A 24,359-nucleotide genomic window follows, 5' to 3' on the forward strand; every position below is an offset into this window, starting at 1 on the left:
CTTGAAAGTCCTGAAAGGCTACAAAGACTCATAATGTACACAGTTAAATGAATTCTACTTTCCACTTTCCAGAGCGCTCAACCCCGGCTCCTTCCCAGTGCAGAAGAACCTCTGTGTGACAGATGATCATAACATCTTCAAAAATATCACGGAGGGAACGTGTCCCGCTAGACAAACCATCGTGAAAACGTGCATGGTATCAGCAGCCAATCAAAACAGACCTTACTTAATGATATTGATCTCCTACCTAGCGCTGATGATTCAGTACATGAGGAAACCAGCCCTGTAAAATATTTAGTCGCCCTCCAACTTCAAGCACCCCGCTGATACTACACACAGCGATGATCGGCATATTTACCTTATCTACCTAATGGCCAGCGTAACATGACTAATTTACTGTGATGAGGCAAAATTAGAAGTAATTTGGTCGACTTCAAGGCAACCAGGATGTGATAGCAAGGTCAGTTATGTAACAACATATGTTGACTTCAGCTTTTGGTCAGGCAACTCAGCAGGAGGTTACCTGGCTCAGATATGCTGAGAGCTAAAGTCAATAAACTATTCCTCAGAAACTCTCCCCTCATCAAATATCCATCCCCCCGGCATCTAAGGAATTTCCATTAGTTGGTGGGGGATGGTCAGGAGATAATTTTTACAGGGCTGGTTTCCTCATGATTGGATGGTGTCCTCGTAAAATGACTTAAATTTTTGTTTTTTTCCCAAAATCTTTCAGGCCGAGTGCGAAGTTATGGTGACTGACAATTTTGAAAAAAATTACAATGTGTTAGGCCCAGAAATCAGTGCTAATACATTGTTTCCAACTATTTGGTGCTGTCATCTGTTAGGAGTTCATCATCTGCTATAGTTTGCAAACCGATATTGACAAATTTTTCATATCACTCTCATTTCGAAATTTTTGCTCAGAATTTCCAGAGATCAACCTCAGGTGAATCTACATCTTGTCCTGCCATTAAACAATTCAAAATTTCATGCTGACCATGTTCTGACAACATACTGTGTCAACATGATGAAGTCAGTTTAAAGTGATACTATGATGTGATTTACAACTTTGCGGAAATACGTCCGTTTTTAATTGTTGATCACAAATGTAAAGCTCAAATTTTCCATTTTTGATTAGATTAAAATCGGTGTTTTAATCGCATCAGACTGGCCAACTGCCGAAAATGTTCATGTTGTGACGTCATCAACGAAAACGTCGTCAGCGTAGCGCGATTTCAACGGCATCGAAGCGAGCCATCCGGGCGGGATTAAAACCATCAATTTCTAGAAAATGTGCATTTCGATTCAAAAAACTTACCGATTTATGAGAAAGTGACGTAGTCATTTGTCAAAAACAGCTATAACATTATATGGTGAAATTTGACACGAGTTACCCTTTAATGTCGCTTGTACAAAAGGCCTGTTATATGTATGTGTAACAGACTTACCACAACTGGCTTAATTACACAGTATTTAGTTACTTGGTGCTTGATCAATATAAAGGGTATAAACTTTTTTGCCATTAACTTATTTACTTAAGCCCTTCGTTCCTCTGAGAGCACTCGGCCGCTAAACCGACTGAAATTATTTGAGAAATTACTGTTTTCACTGTATTTGCCAGGTGATCAGGAGGAAACCATTTAAATCTGTTACATTCTGCATGAAAATTGTTATTAAAATATTTGTCTGTGCCATAATGTTCGAATAGAACTTATAATAATATTGTCTTACTCTTCATAATCATGTACTCTTCAATCACGGTGATATGCCATTACAGTGTAATCAGTGATTAAAGAAGAAAATCATAATAATAATGCAAGTTACTTTATGTTAAAAAGTAAAAAAACTCAGTGTCCTATTGAACTATATTTTCGCAGTCTGCTTTGGTAAGACGACTACAGCATCCGAAGTCACCTTTTCATTATTTGGTGACCCCAATTCTGTCATGGCTTGTGTTGTTATTTACACGATGGATTTTATTTTTATCCTGTGTCTACTGATACTGTGTAGTATGCTTACATCATACTTTTTATGTTATTTTCAACCGGTGTTGTCTCTTATTGAGGCTTTTAACCAATTTGGACAATCATGTGTTCATTGCATTATCAGAAAACATACCCACCTTGGCAATTTTTGTTGCATCAGTAGACTGCCATTATTCCACATGTAGTTGTTGTATCCGGTTTAAACTCTGCTATTCACTGCTCGCAAAAAATGATTAAATTGCTGGTTGGCATTTTGCTTTGCTTGTTCTTGATAATGCTTTATCCAATCCAGGCAAAGTGTTTTTAGATACATGTACTTTGGATTTCGAAGTTTTAGATGAGATATGACATATCTATGTGTTGCATTTCCTGCATGAAGTGATGAAAAATCAGAATGTTCTTTTAGACTTTAGTTCTGTGTTGAACAAAAACCAGGATTCTCCCAGGATTTGTTATAAGTACTACTGACTGCCAGACAACTTAAATGCCAAAAAAGCATTTCTTATTGTTTATTTTTAATGTGTAGCAGCCAAATAATTTCCATTGTGCACAGCATTTATTAGTTTTTCGAATGGGAATTCCACAGTAATGTCTCCATGCATCAACTGGTTTATACTGAGGCGTGGGAAATACAGGAGCATTGTATAACTTGTGCGCAAGTTATTTTAAAGGACAAGAAATTATGTGTACCTGTTGCACCACAGAGTCATTGCGTCATCAAAACCCATATCCAACCTGGGCAGTTTTTGTCACATCTGACGGTAGAGCATTGCAAGAAATAATAAAGACTAGTCTTTATTAGTGTTGGTATTTTTCGTATCCTGTTAGACCTCTGCTACATGTAGTTCAGAGGTAAATCCTGAATTTATTTCCTGGGGAGTGGCAGTTTGTGATCAAGTAACATTTCTAGGTCACCCCTGCCCCTTCCCCCCAAAGTCGCACTGTTGCAGTCAATCAGTAGTGTAGTAGTACCACTTACAGCACAGATGCCTGGCTAGCATGGCCCGAGGGGTATTTAGGGAGAAAGATATATCTGTTCAAAAACCCTTTCGATTGAGTAAAAAGTTTGAATCGGAGGTTGAAGTCTGTATTCATGTACAGTAGAACCTCTCTATTAAGGACACCCTTGGGACTGACAAGTGCTGTCCTTAATAGAGAGGTTGTCCTTAGTAGAGAGGTGTCCACTGTACATGTAGCAGCTATTCTGCGGGAAGATTACGGGCCTGAATATTATCTGCATAATATGTTATTCAAGAGTTGAACGCTGTAAATGTTGTTGTGGTTTGGTCATAAATATTCTAGAATCATGTCCAGTGTTTTATTGTAACTAGAATAAAACTATTTGAGTTTTGTAAAAAAGTTGTCTTACTCTTTTATTCATGAAGCCACACTAGAGCACACTAGTTGTGCTAGTTTCGTTCCAAAATCCAGGCATACCACGCTTTTCCTGAGTGCCGATGTTGTGGTTTTAGTAAGGCTTTAGTACAGCAGAGTGTTGGTTTGGTAATTTCACTGGCTTTTGCAGGAAAAGCTCCACTGAACCAGGGCTAGAAACCTACATGTACCACATGGGCCCCCTGCTGGGTGCCAATGTTGTGTTTTTAGTGAGGGTTGGTTGGTAATTTAACGGGCTTTTGCAGGAAAAGCACCACTGAACCAGGGCTAGACCTACATGTACCACATGGGCCCCTCCTGGGTGCCAATGTTGTGTTTTTAGTAAGGCTTGGTTTGGTAATTTCACAGACTTTTGCAGGAAAAGCACCACTGAACCAGGGCTAGAGACCAACCACATGGGCCCGGTTTTGATAGAAATAACCACCCTTTGCCGGCTGCACTTTTCTTCCAACACGGATGTGCATCCCCCTTTCTGTATCAGTGACAACCGGGCCACAGCTCAACCTGTATCAGTCTACATGGAGAAGGAGAGCGCAATCCATCCAGTTCCGTAACTTGACTTGGATATCATGGTCAATCAAACAACTTGAAAAGACCTTATAAAGTCCATGAAAGCTTTACACGTATAGAAGAAGGAAATAAACAGAGTCATAATAAAATAACCACCGTATATTTATTATCAGCTGTGACCCTTGCAACACCACACAATAGTTAATGCAAATTTTACAAATTCACTACTGTACTTAGTTATTATTAGACTATACTAATAATTTATACAGTTCATTAACAGCTAGTTTTCTAGAAGTACTAGGCCTACCAGTTCAAAGATGCCAAGATGAAACTGGATCACACACTACTCATCCGTGGCAAGGTCCAAGATCTGTGTTTGTAACTGGGGAGAGTGTGTACCCAATCTACATGTACTGCCATGACGAAGGGAATCAAACTACATGTTCATGTCTGCTCTATCATGTCTCTTGTGACATGCCCCATATGCCTGACTGCCACCAGCTTTCCTTTAAAACCAAGCAGACACAGCTCTGACAATCACACCATCACATACAAGTCTGCCGCCAGCATTCACCTAAAGTGAAGCAGACAATGCTAGGACAGCCTTGACAGCTGAATGCTAACTGCGGTCAGTCCGTATGATGCTTAATGCACAGTAGTATCAGTGGTATCGTTTACCTAAAATATTTCTTCCAAAACTATATGGCACATTATACGCAGTACTTGAGTATTTGCCCCAAGCACCGAACGGCACTACTATTGCTGAGCTATTGTCCTCTGAACCGAACTGTAATGCCTGATCTGTGATGAGATTAGCTGCCTCCTTTGGGTCTGTACACGAACATATAATGTCGATGATTTCTTGATCGTTCATGACGTACGTGATGCCATCTGTCAGAAGAACCATGAATGCATCACCACCATGTTTGATCTGAAAACACAAGAGAAACATTTAAAGGGAGACTACAGGCAGGAGCAAGAAAGATCAGATCAAGTCACATAAAGTTGCCAATAGGGGGCTCTCCTATCTCACAGGGGAAAAATGCTTGAAATTTTGTGATAGCGTGTTAGATATTTCACATGAGCCAAATTGCAATTCGTCCTTTTGTTTCCAATTTTCAATGGTGGAGGGTCTCACAATCGGCTGTTGGCTGTCAAATCTGAGCATTCAGAGCTGAGCACCTTGTTGATGAATATTTGCCATGATCTGTTTTGTTTTTGGTAAATCAAATATTTTTTGGAAACTTTTCACAATATCCCCCGTACTGTGAGAGTAATGACAAGAATTACCTCCATCCCCTTGACATGTGGCTCAGCTGTCACTCCGAATCTTTTAAGCTCCACATCCCCTATACTCCTAGTCATTGCTAAACGTCCATTCACTGAAGCAATGCCTAAGCTATTGAAGGTGATATGCCCTCCAGCGTTAACTATCCGGGTTTTTTCCCCTTGTAACTCCGGTTCGTGATCAATAGTCAATCGCTGAGCTTTGCCTCCTCGACACAGGATTGCCCGGCTGTCCCCCACGTGGCAAACCAACAGATCTACACTGTCCTTGAGGAGACACACTGTGGCTGTTGTACCTCCATTGAAGTCCGGCCGCTTCTTGTCTGAAAAAAATCAGAAGAAATCTTTTTATTGCCCACTTGATAAACTGGAACGAAAATTAGATAACAGAATTCCATCCGAAAGTTGTACACTTAGTCTACTGAATATTCAGTTCAAACTTTCCTTTTGCTGTGCAAGATTTTAGTTAAGCCGCATCTGTTACACCTACGCCTCTTATAGAAGAGCATCTCAACTGACTGAAATGCGTCGACCCGGTATTTTACAATAAGAGCAAGGGAGTTCTAAACTCAAGATATTGTAACGATGGCAGCATGAAATTCTAAGAAAAAATTGCATCCTGGTTTCAAACAAGACTGGTCAAGGAAAAAGTACGATTTACAACTGTTCTAACTTGCAGTAGTGCAAAATAACGACTGCTGAGAACTAGGATTACCTAAATTCCTAAAGTAAAGATGTCTAGAGAAGGCATTGTTGACCTCGATGAAGGAATTTCTTAGAACCTTCCGCAGATCATCTTCTTTTTTCATCCAGAATGCAATGTGATCCTCGAGGAAGTCACTAATATAGTCAGCGGCGATCGATCCTCCGTGTCCATCAAATACGCCACAGTACAACAGATCAGGTCCAATCTCGGCAATCTTTACCCTGTCTTCTTGGTACTCTCGTCGTCCGATGACACTCGCATATCCAATATTTTCAAATGCAATCCTTGGGATTGGCCTCCCCAACTTGATGCTTTGTTCAAGCTGAAGTGGAAGGTCGAGGCGATTATCCCATGCTCCAAGAGTATCGAAGTTTGTCCCTCTTGAGTGAGCACCCTTGTTTTCTGGATCAGTCAGGGGTGTGGTGTAGCTGCGTCTCCCAACACCTCTACACTGGCATTCCCGAGATGACTTCACATGATGACAACGCAGAAGTCCACCGACGACAGAGAAAGAATAACGGGAGAAGCGATTCATTGACTTGATTCTGTAAGTAAAGAGAAGGAAATTGACGTTAGCTTCACAGGAAGCATTGGTGCACATGGGATGTCACAATGTGCCTATTGAGTACTGAATCCATACACCAGTGAAGTGAGGTCAGAGATTTTTCTTCCTGTTGAGTTCTCTCATTCAACATGTTGAAGATGATTAGAACTGGTCTCGTCATTCATAATGGTCATAATAAAATGACAAGGAATGATTTGTTCTTTGTCTGTCTGTTGGGTGCTGAGGGGGGGTCAGACATTGTGGCGTCATCTCATGATCTATCTTTTTTATCTTTGTAATTGTTCTGCCCCATCATGGCATCTTTCGAAATTGGACACAATGACGTAAAGCTGGCTGCCATGCCTCCATATTTCAGCTTTGTATCGCTGACTGTCAACCCCAACTTTGAACTACCTAACACAACACAATGAACTTGTACAAACGAGATTGAAAACTTCGGCAGACACTTTGTACTTGAGAACGCCAGAAAGTGGAGTATATAAGAAGAGACACTGCCACCTGGCACAGCCACATGCAGTGCAAGTGTAGTGACAGGTAGTCCACGAGTCAGTATGACAGTACATGCATGATCATGTACATGTCCCTGGCCGTACCCCATAGGCATAGTCTGACGTAACATGTCGTAGACGTAGTCGTGGTGTCAGTGATAGTGAGGACCAGGCCTATGGCCGCTGCCAGGTATGAGACATGTCATGAAATAGTGAAATCCACAGTTACTACAATAGTAATACAAGTAAACAATAAACAGGACAAGACAGGGCCAAGGGCAAGGCCAGGGGTCTCATTAATTTTTTGGATGAGTCAGAACATGCAGGATGAGGATGTCAGAGTCTCTCACATTCATTGGAAAGGGGCCAACTGAGCTATTATTTTCTACTTTCACTTACACTCCACAACTGTCACATCAACAAATCGTCACTGTCATCGTTGACAGAACATGTGCCAGAAAATTGGTTTTGTACTAACTGGCAAATGTTGACAAAATGTGACCTCAATGACCTCATTTACTGCGAGGAGGAGATACTCGGAACCAATCAAAATCAATTACGTCGACCGGAAACTATATTTTAAAATGAATGATTACTAGAGTAGCACTAAGTGTTATGGCTTAATGATAATTTGCATACAAAACCATTACTTTTTTATTCGATTGACTTGTTAAGGTTCGGAAAAGAAAATATTCATAATACTATCCAATTGTTTCAACAGATTATATTCAGTCCGAAGACAGAAAGGATCAAAACAAAGATGGCTGCAGCCTGCGAGCATTTTCCTGAAAATTCGTCTGATTTTGCTTCAAAATTCTCCTAGATTAAGATGCTTGTGATGGAATTTCGTTATTCAGAACGATCAAAATGGGAATGAAAAGTGTACATCTGTTGATTGTGTTTGTTTTGTTTCTTTTGATTATCCTGTATGGCAGTGGAAATGAAGAAAAGGTTCGTGTAACGTCGTGTTGTTTACAACTCTGCTTGATACACAATGTACATTGCATGTAACATACACATCACATGTATGTACATCATCATCATCATCATCATCAATGAGGCCTCGTGGTCCAGAATTGTACCTTTGCCTTTAAAATTTGCTGAGCGGTCAGTACATAAATACATGTACATGTAATTATGTACGCAGACTGACACTTGACTGATTTGTCACTGTTTGTTGACTGAAGAATAGAATGTCAATGAAATGATTGATTTGTATTGCTATTCTGCCTATTGGACGGTGTATTGACTATTGTCGCTATGTGCATATTTACTGCAGCAGTAGCAGTTATCCAACCTAACAAGACATGCTGGAGAGTCAGTGGTGTAGTCAAAGTCAAGTCGTGTGCTGTAGGCCTGCTGAGCTGACTGTCTGAGAGTGTGATGGCCAGGCCATGCCAGGGTCGTGTTTTTTATTTTCAGTGGCGTATCACTACAATAGGCCTACATGCACAAACACTGAACTTTGGCGTTGTCTCCATTGCCTCCATACATGTAGCATGTTCCCTGTTGCAACTTATATGAATGTCCACATTAGAAGTCAAACTAATTACTAAGGGGGTTTATTATGTGCGTTGGTGTCAGAAGGTCACACACAATAATGTTGTTTCCATTGCCTCCATACATGTAGCATGTTCCCTGTTGCTACTTATATGAATGTCCACATTAGAAGTCAAACGAAGGGGGTTTATTATGTGCGTTGGTGTCAGAAGGTCACAAACAATAGTGAAACAAAGACAAACGGCAAACTGTAAAGTGACCAATCTACCGTATGCAGTCCTAAGGTTTCATGTATTTTCTTCTTATGTCATTCCAGCAGAAAGAAAATGTCCTGACAGTACAAGAAGTTCATTTGTTTGTGTCAACATTAGAGGGCCATCTCTTTGCTGTCAACAAACACTCTGGACAAACCAAGTGGAAAATCAAGGAAGGACCAGTTTTAAGGGTTCCTCTCGATATTCCTGCTGGGTAAGATAATATTTTTGCTTACGAAGTTATGACCTTATTGTCTGTCATTGTCTGTGATAGCTTTATTCCAGTCATAAGTCATCCCTACTATTTTACCTGTATCATTGCTAATTGTCTTGTCCCATTTCTCATTGTCTGAGTGACTTTTAGATTCCTTGTAAACAAGAGAGGTAGTGGATACAAGTTGGATGAGTGTGGAACTGAAAAAAATCAATTATGCCTATGCCTATTGCTTAATTGAGAATAAACAGAGCCTACGGCAACTTGAGCTTTTGCCAATCTCAACTAAACTTTGAATGATATTTTCCTGTACACAGCGGTGTGATGGATTTTACATGTACATCCAAATTGTTTTTAGATATCGGTCAAAATTGATCATTTATTTGAAGAAGAAACAAAAGCCACTAAAACAATGTCTGCTGTGGGGGGGGGGGGGTAGTCCTTTTTGCCCTGTGCCCTGTGCTTTGTGGTTTCAACATCAATGCTTCACTTTTCTTCAGGAGAGCATTTTTACCCGATCCTAAAGATGGCAGCCTGTATGCCTTCGGCAACAGTTTTGAGGGACTCAAGAAGTTACCATTTACCATTCCTGAATTGGTAACTGCCTCACCATGTAGGAGTTCAGATGGAATCCTTTATACAGGTATACCGATTTTAACTTTGATATTTGATTTCTGTCCTTTGAAAAACCTCGTACAATTGATAAAATTGCGGGTTAGAAAGTGAGGCCTTCCCTTGTGCTGGTGCTCAAAAAGTCATGTATGCTACGGTTCGCCATTTGGTCAAAAGATGTCGTCAGACATAAGCCGCCCTTCTGGCATTCAATTTCAGCTCTTGGTGCCCATTCCAAAAATGATGATGTTGATTGGAAAAGTTATGTAGTCACTGCCAAAACAAAATGTTTAGGAAAGTCAGCATTGTAGGAATACTCCTTGAAGCCCGGTTGCCAGAAGTCGGAACAAAATATCCAGATTTTGCATCCGGTTATACATGTGCGTTGATGAGTAACCATGGTAACCAAGCTGTAATCGAGGGATACCTATTCATGTGCTTGCGTAACCGGATGCAAAAATCTGGAAACTTTGTTCGAACTTCTGACGACGGCAGTTCTAATAATAATAAAATAATAAAACGCTATTTGTATGGCGCCGCTCACAGAGATAAAAATAAATAGGCCTAGATGCATTACTTAAAAACGTTACGTAAAAGGTATTAATACATATTATAAAATGATTTGAAAAGGTGGGTCTTCAGACTCTTCCTGAAAGCTGGCAGCGAGCTGGCAGATTTTATTGCAAGAGGGAGATCGTTCCAGAGCCTTGGGGCTGCAACTGAGAAGTTCTTATTAAAAATTATCAAAGGAGGATCGGTAAACAAACATCTTCGTCTGTTCAGGTTACAAGAAAGATATCTGGTATGTTGTGAATCCTGCAAATGGTGCCCGGATTCAAGAGATGTCAATGGACGGAACGGAGAGGGTCTGCCCCTCGTCAACGGAATCGGATCTTTACATCGGAAGAACAGAGTACACAATCGCTATGTTTGATAGCAAGACAAAAGCAAAAAGGTAAGCTTTCTTTATTCTTCATCTGCGCTGAGATTTCATTATACATGTACACTTGTGTACGTCGATGTAACCGACATGTAGTTCCTTTCTTTAGATCATATAGTCTTATAATATTTAAACCGTTTTGCTGTCGAGTAAAGCGTTTTTCTGTCTTTTTTTACACATTTGATAGCAGCAAATAAAATCAGCGGCAACAGATTTGGAACCTTTAAATGGTAGTAGACAGGAGTGTACCTCCAGGCATTTATGTACCTTTTACATGTTGGATTTTTGCAATAAAAATGCAATGATAGCATGAATAAATAACATGATTTGAGACAGATTTGGAACCTTTAAATGGTAGTAGACAGGAGTGTACCTCCAGGCATTTATGTACCTTTTACATGTTGGATTTTTGCAATAAAAATGCAATGATAGCATGAATAAATAACATGATTTGAGACAGATTTGGAACCTTTAAATGGTAGTAGACAGGAGTGTACCTCCAGGCATTTATGTATCATTTACATGTTGGATTTTTGCAATAAAATGCAATGATAGCATGAATAAATAACATGATTTGAGCCAAATCCTCTGTTTTATCTAATTCCTCTCTTTCGACATGGCCTGGTAACTGAGAAGCGCTAAATGTATGTTTCTTGCCTTTATTTCCTGCACTAATACATACAGCTTCAATGAAATGATGCTTTTTAACTTAATGTGTGTAACCAAACACCTGATTTATACTGCACAGTTACAGTTTTCAGTCGATAAATTGTGGTCAACATTTTCCATTATGGCCTGGTACATTTGCAATAGTTGAATCTCGATATAACTGTTTAATTGTCTGCATGTAGGATATTTGAATGAATGTGTTGATGAGATGATGGCTTCAGTGCAATCAGAAAATGCAATCTTATTAGTCCGAAATTAGATGCAGGTGATAAATTTATTGATATTGCTTGCAAAAGCACACCTGTTGTCATATGTAATTAATTTCTTTGATGGGACATGTCCCGGGTCTGCTGAGTGATGATTCATCATATTGGTCCAATCTGAATTCAGTATGAGGTCTTGCATCATGCTGTGGGTTCTAGTAGGGTGTATGATCGCATATAGAAAGTCCCAGATGTCGAGGCTTGTCATAGCTATTTATAGAAAACATGAAATCCAATAGGTCTATATGGATAAGTGTTGTTCATGGAAATAGAAATGTGGGAATTTCCCATGCCAGCTGATGCCATTGAACTTGTTACTCTTGTACACGTTCACCACAATATTTATAGGCTCCATTCATGTGTTGATATTAGAGACTCCATGAATCGTACTTCTGGGGACCCAGAGATCAAAATGTTTTATCCTTATAATAAGTTTTATTACGAATGCCTACATGTAGCGCTGGTACAGCCAACAGAACCAAGATATTTACGCATGGATATATAGGACGTTCTTCTTGAATAGTAATTCCACAGTCTTGAAAAAATTCCGCTTTGGCTTACCATAATTGGGACAACCTATAACCTTCTCCTGTTCTAATACTTAGTTAGAGACAGTTTAAAAGCCTATGATTACCGAAGGTGGGAGGGGGGATTGCGATGTGCTGACTTTAGTCGTAAGCCCTAGGAATGCCTCTGATATTCTGGCCTCCTTGGTGGATTCAGGGAGGACACTCCAGGCCCCGATGGTATTTGGGATATCTCTGTTGGTCATACTTGTACGTGTTGTTTTCTTCAAACATATGGATATCAATCAAGGTGCAACAAAAGATACCAAGATGGGAGTGGGAGCACAATGTAGCATCATTTAACTACATGTATATATGTATTTCGTGATAAACCACAGCCTATGTTTTGCAAGTTGACTTTGATGTCAAAGCCTGTTCAAAAGTACCAGCAGATTACTTCAAGCTCAGCGTATGGTTTGATTTTACTATGAAAGTGTCCCTGTTCTCTTCTCAGGTGGAATGCAACATATAACGACTACTCTTCTCATGTGGGCACCGATGTCAAGGACTATGGTGAGTCGATGGATGATATGATAAATGAAGACTAGCAAAGGCTTTTACCTCAATTGTGTACAGAAAAAAAGCATACTGCAAATGTACATAAAGTTTGAAGTAAAAGTATTTACTGCATGTATGCTATTGTAAAATGCCAAATTTACTCATATGCCAGGCTACAGCCTTCAAACGAAAAAGGTGTCATATACTGATGAACTCAAGGCCGGACATCCCAGCTTTTCATGGAGGGACCATTTGAGATTTTTTTCAGATTCTACAGGGTGCCAGGTCCTTCAACCAACTTGCACAGTAAACATTGTACTAACTAGTGAAGCAGTCTCACCATTTTACTCGTTTTCAAATAAAACACACTGGCTGTGTTCCAGCGCAAAGTAGGACATTTCTTGACGAGGAACAAAGTTGAGATTCATAAAATTTTGGGACAGCCAAACGACATCCCACCCTTACAGTCTGTACTGGTATAGTTGAACAAATGCATCAACAAATTTAAATAGCAGTCTATGATGAATGATATTGCTTTCAGACCTTCGTCATTTTACATCAAGCTCCGATGGAACCATCGTCACCCTCGATAGCAAGACAGGTGACATTCTGTGGGTGCGAGATTTCCGCTCCCCGATCGTGGCCATGTATATCCTGGACCCCACAGATGCCTTGGCTAAGATACCATTCACAACCGTCGCCCCTGAGACTCTACAGTACCTTACCGGACAGCTCTCTCACACCCTCTGGAAGAACAAGTTCTTAAACCACGGACAGGATAAGATATTTTAGTGAGTTTTGTTTAGAATAGTGCCGTTCAACACCATGGTTCATCCCCTGGAATCAACTAGAATAGGTTGACTATTGTCTTCATAAATAAATAAATTTCTCACTAGAGGACTTCTCATACACAATAGTGCTACAAGATGCACTCTCAGATGCACAGTAGGGAACCTTTTAGGAGGACCTATTCACGCTACCATTCATCAAACCACAGAAATCAGGATAGTGATGCTGGCAGGCAGGGTCAGAGCTAGAAAAGGGCAGGGAGGCAAATGCCTTCCTCGGATTACCAAAAATATGTTTTTATGCAGATTTTGGTCGGTGTTCATACTGACAAAGGCCAAAATATATAATGTGCATGACCCTGGAAAAAAAGTCAATATCTGTATTCATAATCAATATTTGTGTCAGACGTGACTGCAGGTGCTGTTTATCATTTATTGAAAAATCCATTGTGCATAATTGATTTCTTGATGATTCAGGTGTTGACATCTGCTTAGCCTCTACCACTAACAGTGTCTTTGCTGGGTGGGTTTTTACTAACAGTAGAACTGCTCTATTAAGGACACCCTCGGGACTGACAAGTGCTGTCCTTAATAGTGAGGTGTCCTGTTTTAGAAAGGTCAAACTGAATGCAAACAACCAATTTGGGACCAAAACTAGTGTCCTTAATAGAGAAGTTGTCCTTAATAGAGATCATGTCCTTAATAGAGATGTTGTCCTTAATAGAGATGTTGTCCTTAATAGAGAGGTGTCCGCTAACAGAGGTTCCACTGCACTTTGTGTAATATGTTCTCTCAAGTTGAGCCTTTCTACATCCTGTGGAAAATGGAGGTTACAGTTCAGTTCTCTAGCCCTGCACTCACCACTGTTTGTGTGCAGGGCTGGAGAAGCATTACCCTAATTTCCTTTCTAAGGAAGTGTTGTTTATATTGTCTGACTCCAATGGTTTATTAAGTTTACTAAGTGTCTGATTATCATTTCCAGCCCAACACTTTACATTGGTGAGCATGAGTATGGCCTCTATGCTATTCCCTCCATCGTTGATGAGAAGACTGTCAGCATTGCCGTAAGTTAAAAACAAATATTGAGAGCATACAGAATAACGGAAGTTACCGACAACAAGTTATTTAGCAAAATTTTGTGAGCGTCGCAAGTATTTTGATTTGGAAGCCTGGAGCTGTCAACATGATTTTAAACTATTTGAATCAATCAAATGGGCTTAGAGTACGTTGTCAAAAGAACTTGCCTGTGAGTGATGCAAATAACACTTACGTAAACTGTTTAAAAAAATCTTTTCACTAGATTTGAATTAACTGGGTGACTGAAAACTGACACAAGTATGATTATATCAGAAATCCAATTTTTAAGAGTTTAGAAAACTCAGTTAGTGAATTTCTACATGATGAACATTTAGTGTCTCAATTGAAATGTTGAGCTTTTCTCTTGTGTTTTTAGCCCAAAGCAGGTCCATTGTTGTTAGAAGGCCCCGTAAATGAGAATGGAGAGAGGCCCCCTAACACTCATACTGAGAGCGCCAAAGCTCATACTGTCAGAAGAGGCAAGAATGTCATACTGATTGGTAAGTCTGGTTGGAGGTGGTTTCAGCATGCCCATGCACATGAATGAATGAGAACAAAAGCAAGATCCAGTTGGCATATCTGGTGTTCCAACTTCTGTTCTGAGTCCTCAATAGAGTAAAACCATGGGAAGTTTATATAATACCATAAAGCAAGAAATTACATCTAATGTTTGGAGATGGGCAAAAAATAATATCTTCTTAGCTTAACCCTTTCGCTGCGGATGTACGCATTTTTGCGACCAAAAAAAATTTCCGATCTGTGCGGATGTACGCAGAACTGCGACTTGGGAGAGACCTGAATCAGACGATGTTTTCAATAGCAAATTAGTACAGGAACTTGTCGTTAGGTGTCCTGCCATGTTGTTTACCGCTAGAACTTCCGATTTCTAGGTGAAAACTTCGGTGTTTTTATTCAAAGTTTAGGCGATATTTTGAGTCCAAAGTTTTGTAAACAAATTTAAATGCCTCAGTCACGTGTTCGACGAACTGCAGAATCAATAATTGATGAAATAATGAATTCGAGGCGTTAGAAGACGAGTCTGTTTAGTGATTATGATTCTGAACATAATGCCGATGTACACAGCGTGCATGGGGATTGAAAGTGTGCATGATTCAGGGTCCGAGGGGGATGATAGTGATAGCCTGGGTCAAGATGAAAAATGGTGTTTTTCTCCTCGTTGATTAATACTAATTAGCGTTATTTAGTTAATTAACATAATTTCAGGTGATTGACAAATGCATAATTTGAAAGTCCATGCTGTCCCCAACAACCTTTTCCAATAGTCCAAAGCTCTATCTCTTCTCCTTCAGGCTGTATATTGGCCTCAAAGTTACCTATGTTAAAATTGGCTTTTACAGTATTTTGGGGGCAGCAAGGAATCAATATTGAAATAATTTTGAGCGGCGCAGCGAAAGGGTTAAACATATTTTCAAAAAGATACTAATGTGATTCAAAATGAAATTTTCACTCTCTGTGTTTTTTTCTTCAGGTCACCATGAAGTTCCTGATGAGATCCGATCACGCATCTCCACCGATCGCCAAATCGCTGACAAGTCGGATAAACCTAACCAGTACATCCCGCCGTTCATTCCGTACCGTCATGACAAGGCCACCGTCCATCCGAGCTCGTATGACCCGGACGTGGACGAGGTAGAGATCGATAATATCTTCGAAGGCCGCGACCCCGATGTGTTGCCAAAGTTCCCTCGTCGCGATATCTTCAGCGGTGATGTCAAGTTCATAACGATGGTGGTGTTGGCGCTTGCAACCATTATTGCTGTGATCTTCTACTTCCCCAGGGTAGGTATTGGTAAAAGCCGAGGCTTTCATATCCAACCATCACGCTGTGGAATCAGCAACAACCACTCTTGAGTATCTTCTACCTCTCTGAGTGAAGGCCAGTAGCATCTCCAAGCAAATCCTGCCTTTAGACTTAAAGGCCACCTCGATCTAAGCAAGACCGTTCATCCAACTTAGAGCTTCCTCACTTACTCCGCCATGGCTGTGCGAGGACACCCAAGGAGCCACTTCCAGGCCTTCTCCTGTACATTCCTCCCAGAGTGAATCACAATGAGTCTCGGGGCCAAATTCAGATGCTTTCACAACCCCTGTTTGGACTGGTGCAGGTTAAGTATGAATATTGGTATTTCAAGTAAAATTCTGTTGGCAATTAGTGCGTTTACTATGATTAAGACAGGAAACTAAACAAGTCTGACATGTTTCTTCTCATATTTTTCAGAAAACCGAGGAGTCGATCAAGATTATGCTTCAACGCCAGATTGACGAGCAAAAAAAACAAGCTGGAATCCAGAACCAGAGGTCAATACAAACATCCTGGTCGACTGCTGGTCCAACTGCATTCACAGACAAAGAAGGTAAAGAGCCTTTGTGTTGTGAGCAAAGAGAAGAGAAGAGAAAATGAGAAAACTTATGACGAATTGTGTGTTCTATATTCACAAAATTTGCAAACCCAAAATAGGGTAATCTGTTCAGCTCTTTTCTAATGGGACCTTTGGGTGGATAATATGACCGGAACTACATGTAATCCAAGATTTTTGAATCCCTGATTATAACAATATCTGTCTCCATTTGCAGAAGTTCCTAATGGTTTTGTTAGAATTGGAAAGATAATGTTCAATCCTCAAGATGTTCTTGGACACGGTTGTGAAGGCACATTTGTGTACAAGTAAGTTAAAGTATTACAGAGATTGAGCACCATTCTGACTCCCAATTTCTATTCCGTGTATAACCTCATTGGCATGGGATTTTCCAGTCCTCCTTGGTGAAAAGGGACGTGAAAACGACAGCCTTGAAGTCGTAGGTCAATTCCTGCATCAACTGAGATGGATATTATAGTAAATTTACCAATGAATGTACATTTTAGCATATTTTCTTGTGCAGACATTTCCCTAGACTTCATCCAGGGCCGGATACTCGGTAAGTGAGAAGGCCTCCCTCGAATATGTATCTATGTAAAGCTAATATAAGGTTCTTCGTCAGTTCGGGAACTGATTCTCTGGAGTGATGTTGTTGCCTGGGAAAATCTTACAATTCTAGTTTTGTTTTCTCTGCAGGGGGAGGTTTGATAACCGGGACGTAGCAGTGAAGAGGCTCCTACCAGAATGCTTCAGTTTTGCCGATCGTGAAGTGGAATTGTTGCGGGAGTCTGACCAGCATCCGAATGTCATCCGATACTTCTGTATGGTGAGTCATCTTCTCCTGCGTCTTCTCTGTAAGCATTGTGATGGGTGCCACCTTGGTTGGGCACCAATGGTTCGGATATGAATGATGTATAAAAAGGACCAGATGAGGTATGTTTGAAGTGTTGATATCATAATTCATTCAACCATGCATCATATCATGTTGCATCTAACGTTGTAGTTGTAGCCTTCTTATGTGGCGAAACTTGTGAACCTCTCTAATAAGGACACCCCCGGTACTGAAAAGTGCTGTCCTTAGTTGAGAGGTGTCCTGATTAGAGAGGTCGAATTGAATGGAAACAACCAATTTTTGACCAAAACTAGTGTCGTTAATAGAGAGGTTGTCCTTGATAGAGAGGTGTCCGCTAAGGGAGGTTCTACTGTGGTAAGTTGCGGAAGGAACCAAATTTTAACACTGATGTTTCTTTGCTTGCTGTAGGAACAAGATTCTCAGTTCCGTTACATCGCTTTGGAATTATGTATGGCAACTCTTCAAGACTTCATCGAAGGGAAGCTGCGGACGAATGGATTCAAGTCGCTGGATCCCATCACAGTATTAGAGCAGGCTATATCGGGCATTGCTCACCTTCATACATTAGATATAGGTAGGGGATGGGTTAAATGGGTCCCAGTCTTCACACTGTGTATCCTCCGATCCAAAGTGATGTTCAATTTCTCAAAATTTCTGAGAAAGTACGGTTTGCCAGAAAAACACTTGGTTTTAAAAATTTTCGAATTAGTACAGAACCCTCGAAGTACATGTAGTAGAATATTCAAAAATTCTTTGATATAAAATCGACATCCAGGTTTGACAGACAACCTACCTATGCGACAGACTTCCATTTAGCCTAATCTGTAAGCAGCAGATTCACCAATTACCCTCTCTTAGTCCCATCTCTGTCATTTTTCAGTTCATCGTGATATCAAGCCACACAATGTCCTCATCTCCTACTCGGACGGATTGGGCGGCATGCGAGCCATGATCTCCGATTTTGGCTTGTGTAAAAAACTTACTGCGGGGAGGTTGTCGTTTTCCAAGCGCTCGGGCGCTGCTGGGACAGAGGGATGGATCGCCCCGGAGATGCTTGACCCTGATCTGAGAACGGTGAGTGTTTGTACCATGGGCCTTCAGCAATATTGCCCCTCAGCCTTCCGGCATGACCAAGGGGTGTTGTTGTCCTCTTGGGCCTTTGGCTGTCTGACCATCAAGCCGACATATCAGCAGACGCTGTTCGCTTTTGAAAATCATCCCAATACGATTCACGATTTCACCACTAGGGGGCTTCTCCTGAAGACACAAAAATTCCTGAACTCAATGGAATTTGATGAAATTTATATGGTGTGTGTGTCTACTGAGGCTATAAGATGTCTCACTTGTTTTTGGTTTGACCTAATTTTCAATGTCAACGAGGTCCATTTACATAGGACCTAAATGCTCCAACTTGTGACTGCTTGAAGATTTTCTTTTGATATGCGGTTAATGTGTAGCATACCAGTATAGATCGTGTTCCTTGTTGAAAATCAGCCTGATCCAATTGACAGAGCAGGCCAAAAGAATGGAAGTCAGTTTGAGTACCTAATATCCTGCTTTCAATGAAATGAAATACATGTAATCATCACTTAATGATTCACTTTCTTTTGGGTTTCAGACGTGCTCTGTTGATATTTTTTCCGCTGGTTGTGTGATTCACTACGTCCTAACCCGCGGCAAACATCCGTTTGGTGACAGTATTCGAAGGCAGGCCAACATCATGAATGGTGAATACAGATTGGATAAGCTGGATAGAGAGAGTAAGTTATTGGTGTTTAGGGCAGCCGAGGTTTATGAAAGAGCTGAGGCTATCAGAGTGGCCTTTTCAGCCGTATCATTTCGCCATGGCAAGTGCTTCTGACCTGATAATCGGGTCTGGGGTTGTTCTGCATTCGTTTGTGCCAAGTCTGCCTCTCATGCTAGATAACTCTATGGAATCTATCCCTCGAGTTGTTTAGAAACTGCCTTAGTGGCATTCAACTTTTATGATTCTTATCCAAGGCATACAGTAGCTATGGATTGAATTTTTTACACGATAACCCAATGAGCTGTACTCCTCAATTTGTTTGGAAACTTCTGGTATTCAACTCTGATGATTCTATTTCAGAGCATGCAGTGGCAAGAGATCTTATCGTCCACATGATAAGCCATGACCCGTCCATGAGGCCAAGCGCCAAGGCAGTCCTGAAACATCCATTCTTCTGGGTGAGGGAGAAGCAACTCATGTTTTTCCAGGTAAATCTACGAGAGAGGTTCATTGCACCATTATTTGCGGTCAGTGACTGTGCTGGTTTATGCAGCTACTGGAAACCGGAAATTTTTTGCTGGACATTTTGCTTCTGGGGAGTTCGTGAAAATTTGGTGTTGACAGTTCCAGAGCAGAAACTTGAAAAGTCTGAAACTATTTTGGCACAATGGACGTAAATCTACGTCTTGAAAATTAAACCGTTCTTTACCACGGACGTACATCTACATTTTATATTTTATGAGACTGTCGGATGTCTTTCAAATGCATTTGCTGTATCTTTGGTATCGACTGGGATTACAGTGAAGTACAAAAGTGGGGATCCCCTATCTATCAGCAGATGATCATTCAGTAATAATGGCAATCTCATTTTGAATCTTGCTACATGTTATAGCTTGATTTGTTCTTACTTTTTACAACATAATTGATAAGCTTGATTTGTTCCCACGTTTCAGGATGTAAGTGATAGAATAGAGAAAGAAGCGGCCGACTGTGAGGTGGTTCTTAGTTTAGAGCATTGTGGTCTACCAGTGGTCCAGAATGATTGGCGAAAACATATCACCGTGGAATTACAAAACGGTAAGAGTTTCATAGAAGGTAGATGTTTTATTGTCCTTTTCACAACAAAATGGCACTCTGATTTTCTGTTATTTGAGTCAGAACCCACAGCAAGTGAACAATATGTTATATTTATGAGAAAAATCCAAGTCCGTATCACCTTAAAATAGTCCCATGTTCGGACACCAAAAACCAAGCATTAGAATTGAAACAGTGACATTTTAGGCTTATTTCTTGTGCTGAACCATCCGCTCAAGAAATTTTATGTTTTGTCAATGAAACAATTCCAGGCCAGAAGGTAGCGTTTTGTTTTCGGGGGGTCAGAACAACAGTTTTGTCTTCTGTCAATCTGAAAATCAGCATAAAAAATCAGCATTTTTTGGTAACCCTTGGGATGACATTTGCCCCTTCTGGCTCCCAACATAATGTTATTAAACTTCTCTTCATAGATCTCCGGAAATATAGGACGTATAAGGGTAACTCTGTACGTGACCTTCTTAGAGCCATGAGAAATAAGGTACGGTATTCATTTTACTCCAGATGACTCTGGCCTTTCATTCCCCCAAATTGTCTTCTTGTACCTTTGCAGGGCAACTCTGGGATTTTCTGTGGTAGTCCACCTAAATGTCAGCCTTGGCATGGCAAATCATAAACTCTGTATTGATACTTCTGGCTCTGAGCATTCTCATTCAATGGGTCTCCCATATTCCTAGACATTTATCACGTCTGTTTTCCCTTGCAGAAACATCACTTTCGAGAACTACCTCCTGAAGTCCAGCGCTCACTCGGAGACATACCTGATCAATTTGTCGAATACTTCACCTCGCGTTTCCCTTACCTGCTCATTCATGTTTACAACGCTCTATGGTGCTGTCGGAATGAGAGACTTTTTCACCAATATTACGAACAGAGTCCAATAGATACGTTGGCAATAACGGCCGGTCCAGATTCATCGAATAGTGTCTCCGAGGAAGAGAGTGACAGAAATGAATTAGACATTGTGCGAAATCAAAAACAAACTGATGACAAGACACCTACGAACGATATCATCGATAACATTCCACAAAGTGATAAGGCATTTATGAAACTGAAGTCCAAGTCAGATCTGAACGGTGTAGATACGATCGGATCTTACGCTCAAGTTGCTAAATTTTCTCCGGTCGCTGAGAGGAAACATGCACAAGGTTCGCTGTTGCTTGTCCAGAGACGTACACCAGATGGGGTTGTTCAAAATAGTGACCTTGGGAATGATAACAGGGGTAATGGGAAAATGCTTGTGATGAAGACAGGTAACTCGCCCAAGATGGGACGTGGGAATGGTAGGGTTAAACAGGGAAATGGACAAAACACTGTAGGTCAGGAGGATGGTCAGGCGAGCCCAGTGATGGGGCAGGGAGATAGGCGAAACAGCCCTGTCATGGGGCAAGAAAATGGACAATACAGCCCAGTCAATCAACAGAGTGACTGGAGGAAAAGCCCAGTCAATGGGCAGGGGGATGGGCAGAATAACCCAGTCAATGGACAAGGCAATGGGCAAAATATTCCAGGCAATGAACTCGGTGGTCGACGCAATAGCCCTGTAATGGGGCAAGACTTTGGGCGGAATAGTCCAGTCAATGGACAGGGTGATCCACACCATAGCCCAGTGATGGGGCAAGGCAATGGGCAGAATAGCCCAGTGAATGGACAGGGTCATGGTGATAGACGAAACAGCCCACGGAGGATAAACACAGCAAGATGGCGGAGAAATCAGAGAGAGCGAGAAAGATTAACGTGATCATGTATGAGCTGATTGTATCATTTACGGCTTGGGAGGGGTAGTTTTGTGAACGAGAGAGTTTTCTTTAATCAGTGGCCTAGCACTTCTTGAGCTGATTGACACTAAAGGCCCACTTCGTTGGTTCAAAAATTTGAAAATTTCTTATTGCGTAAATAAGCATTGAATATGAATTTCAACAATGTTGATGTGTAGACTCATATACAGATTCTATAAATGCCAAGTTTCAGCAAATTTGCATGCACAATGACTGTACTATAGCAAAGTTTAGGTCTGTTGACCTGATCCACAAGAAAACTATAATTACACAAACGATGTAGGCCTTCAGGAAACAGTTTGCTTCCTGTCTGTAAAATTGTGCCATGTTTGGAGAGGGGGTGTCGCGTAACTGTGTTTTGTATGTTTTTGATAATTGTTTAATGTCGATGTCATTATTGTTCAAGTTGTTGCGTTGACGGAATGTCACCGCGACCTGACCTTTGTACCTTTGTCATGTATATGTATTATTTTGTCCATTTCCCAAATGTGTTCTGTTCATTTGAACTTAACATTACATTTCTCAGTGTCATCATTCATCATTCTTAGCGTCCTCATTCAAGTGCATGTCTTTATTTTTTTCAAACATATCGAAACAGTGCCACCAGCTGTTAATAGTTGTCATAAAAGTTGAGCTTGATTTTCTATTCTGTTGGAACTTTTCTAGTTTGGATAAACCTCTCATTGATTTTTTAAGTGACTTTTAAATTTTCTAAATGATTTTATAGTTTCTGCATTCATCAACTCAAACTTTGCCTAAAACATTGTGTATACTCAAGTACCTTCATGTACATGTATTTGTTTGGTAGCACCCGCAACTGAGCAATTCAAATCACTGCAACCTACAATCATGATCGCATGTGACAAAAATTGCTGGTTTGCAATTACTAGTTTTACCCGCAGACGAGAGATCTTCATGTCGCACACGTTGTAATAGCCGGTCGCAGTGATTTAAATCACTTGTCTGCGCAGCACTTTAGGTGTAACTTGGTTTTTTAACCATTTTTTAATGTTTCTATGTTTTATATTGTGTTAGATTTGATTGGTTAGTAAGGTAAGCTGGTACAGTTATGGCCCTGGTACAATTATAGCCAGCATGTGCATCGAAGAGTACTGCCAGTAGTTTTCTGTGCTGAAGGGGCTATAATTGCACCAATTTACCTTACATATGCATTGTACATGTTTGTGAAAGGTGTTGGCCACATTGCGTTAATTTGGACAGGATCAAAGTGTGTACTTGAACAGCTGGGTCTTTCCTGGGGAAATTTTCACATCATTGGCGGGGGGGGGGGTCTCTTCAAGCTCACTGGCTTGGCGATTTCTTTGGCTGTAATATGTGATATTGTACAATCTGTTACCTTAATGTGCTTCTTAGAATTCATTCATGCAGCTGAGAAAGAGCTCTATTCATTTATTTCTTATACAAATAGTACATATATGATGTGCATGTTGGGCCCACGAAAATCCACAAATAAGTATATTTGCATGGAGTCTGCCTTTTCAAAGCATAGAATTTGCTCATGATAAATAGAATTATTATTTTTTAAATTTAAAAAGTGGATTTCAAGGTGTCTTTTACCATTTTTTCCATGGAATTTGCAAAATAAAAAACCCACGTTTTGGGGCCTATAACATGTAACCGTGATCACAATTACAGATGAATATGCAAGGGTGTGTGTGTAATATGGCATTGTCAATGGTGCTGGGTTTTGACAAGTTCATGTGAGCGTTGTACTGGGTAGGGATTAGCTGGTTGGGGTATAAAACTGTGCGTGAACTCCCCACTCGTCGTTTGTTTCTGCCAACTTGAAATGCTTTGAATGATACGTTGTAATTACAAATTTAATATATTCTTATCTGTAAAGTATTTATAATCATGTCATTTTCATAGAAATCTTCTTTGTAAATAAAGGAAGAAGAGAATCGTATACTATTAACATTTCTGTTTTTAACTACGTACCTTCAGGATGAAAGAGTCGCATTAAGTTTTGACATTCTTAAAGGGATGTTATCACAACTGGAACCTCATCACCACTAGTCAGACCCGAGCCATGCGATATTATTGGGATAAATCACTTTGGTTTCACGCAAAAGTTTATGGTGGTTTGAGGTCATTAGTTCCAACTTGGTGTGTTGAGGACGAAGTCACAACCGTAATGCTGAGCTGACTGAGGAATGTCATCTGCCTATTTCGA

General features: G+C 40.5%; 3 protein-coding genes across 4 annotated transcripts in view; 2 read left to right on the forward strand and 1 right to left on the reverse strand.

Annotated features, from left to right (window-relative positions):
* LOC135487679 (voltage-dependent calcium channel subunit alpha-2/delta-2-like) overlaps nt 1–17,801 on the forward strand; it is a 31,025-nt gene extending 13,224 nt beyond the window's left edge. Inside the window, exons 16-17 of one of the 2 annotated variants that reach the window (XR_010446883.1) lie at nt 73–3,144; nt 17,784–17,801. Coding sequence is in view for 1 of the 2 variants with exons in the window: in XM_064771719.1 (XP_064627789.1) it covers nt 73–289 (217 nt within the window). In the remaining variant the exon portion in view is untranslated. Of the gene's footprint in view, nt 1–72; nt 3,305–17,783 lie in introns of those variants that run through there. The other variant, XM_064771719.1, reaches the window with a different exon arrangement.
* Nucleotides 4,035–7,450, reverse strand: LOC135498771 (protein phosphatase 1K, mitochondrial-like). Its single transcript, XM_064789199.1, has 4 exons — nt 7,336–7,450; nt 5,893–6,428; nt 5,181–5,500; nt 4,035–4,821 (listed from the first exon to the last, which is right to left on the reverse strand). The coding sequence occupies exons 2-4, from the start codon at nt 6,416–6,418 to the stop codon at nt 4,552–4,554; spliced, it is 1,116 nt and encodes a 371-aa protein (XP_064645269.1). The 5' UTR covers nt 6,419–6,428; nt 7,336–7,450; the 3' UTR covers nt 4,035–4,551.
* LOC135487690 (serine/threonine-protein kinase/endoribonuclease IRE1-like) lies at nt 7,698–24,101 on the forward strand. The gene is made up of 19 exons (XM_064771736.1): nt 7,698–7,887; nt 8,753–8,904; nt 9,405–9,547; nt 10,300–10,471; nt 12,409–12,467; nt 12,994–13,243; nt 14,223–14,304; nt 14,694–14,817; nt 15,807–16,117; nt 16,557–16,692; nt 16,913–17,003; nt 17,392–17,521; nt 17,957–18,122; nt 18,429–18,622; nt 19,167–19,308; nt 19,656–19,783; nt 20,249–20,372; nt 20,801–20,868; nt 21,094–24,101. The coding sequence occupies exons 1-19, from the start codon at nt 7,804–7,806 to the stop codon at nt 22,126–22,128; spliced, it is 3,591 nt and encodes a 1,196-aa protein (XP_064627806.1). The 5' UTR covers nt 7,698–7,803; the 3' UTR covers nt 22,129–24,101.
* Nucleotides 24,102–24,359: the final 258 nt, after the last annotated feature.

Source organism: Lineus longissimus, chromosome 1 (genome assembly GCF_910592395.1).
Source record: "Lineus longissimus chromosome 1, tnLinLong1.2, whole genome shotgun sequence".
Lineage (NCBI taxonomy): Eukaryota > Metazoa > Nemertea > Pilidiophora > Heteronemertea > Lineidae > Lineus > Lineus longissimus.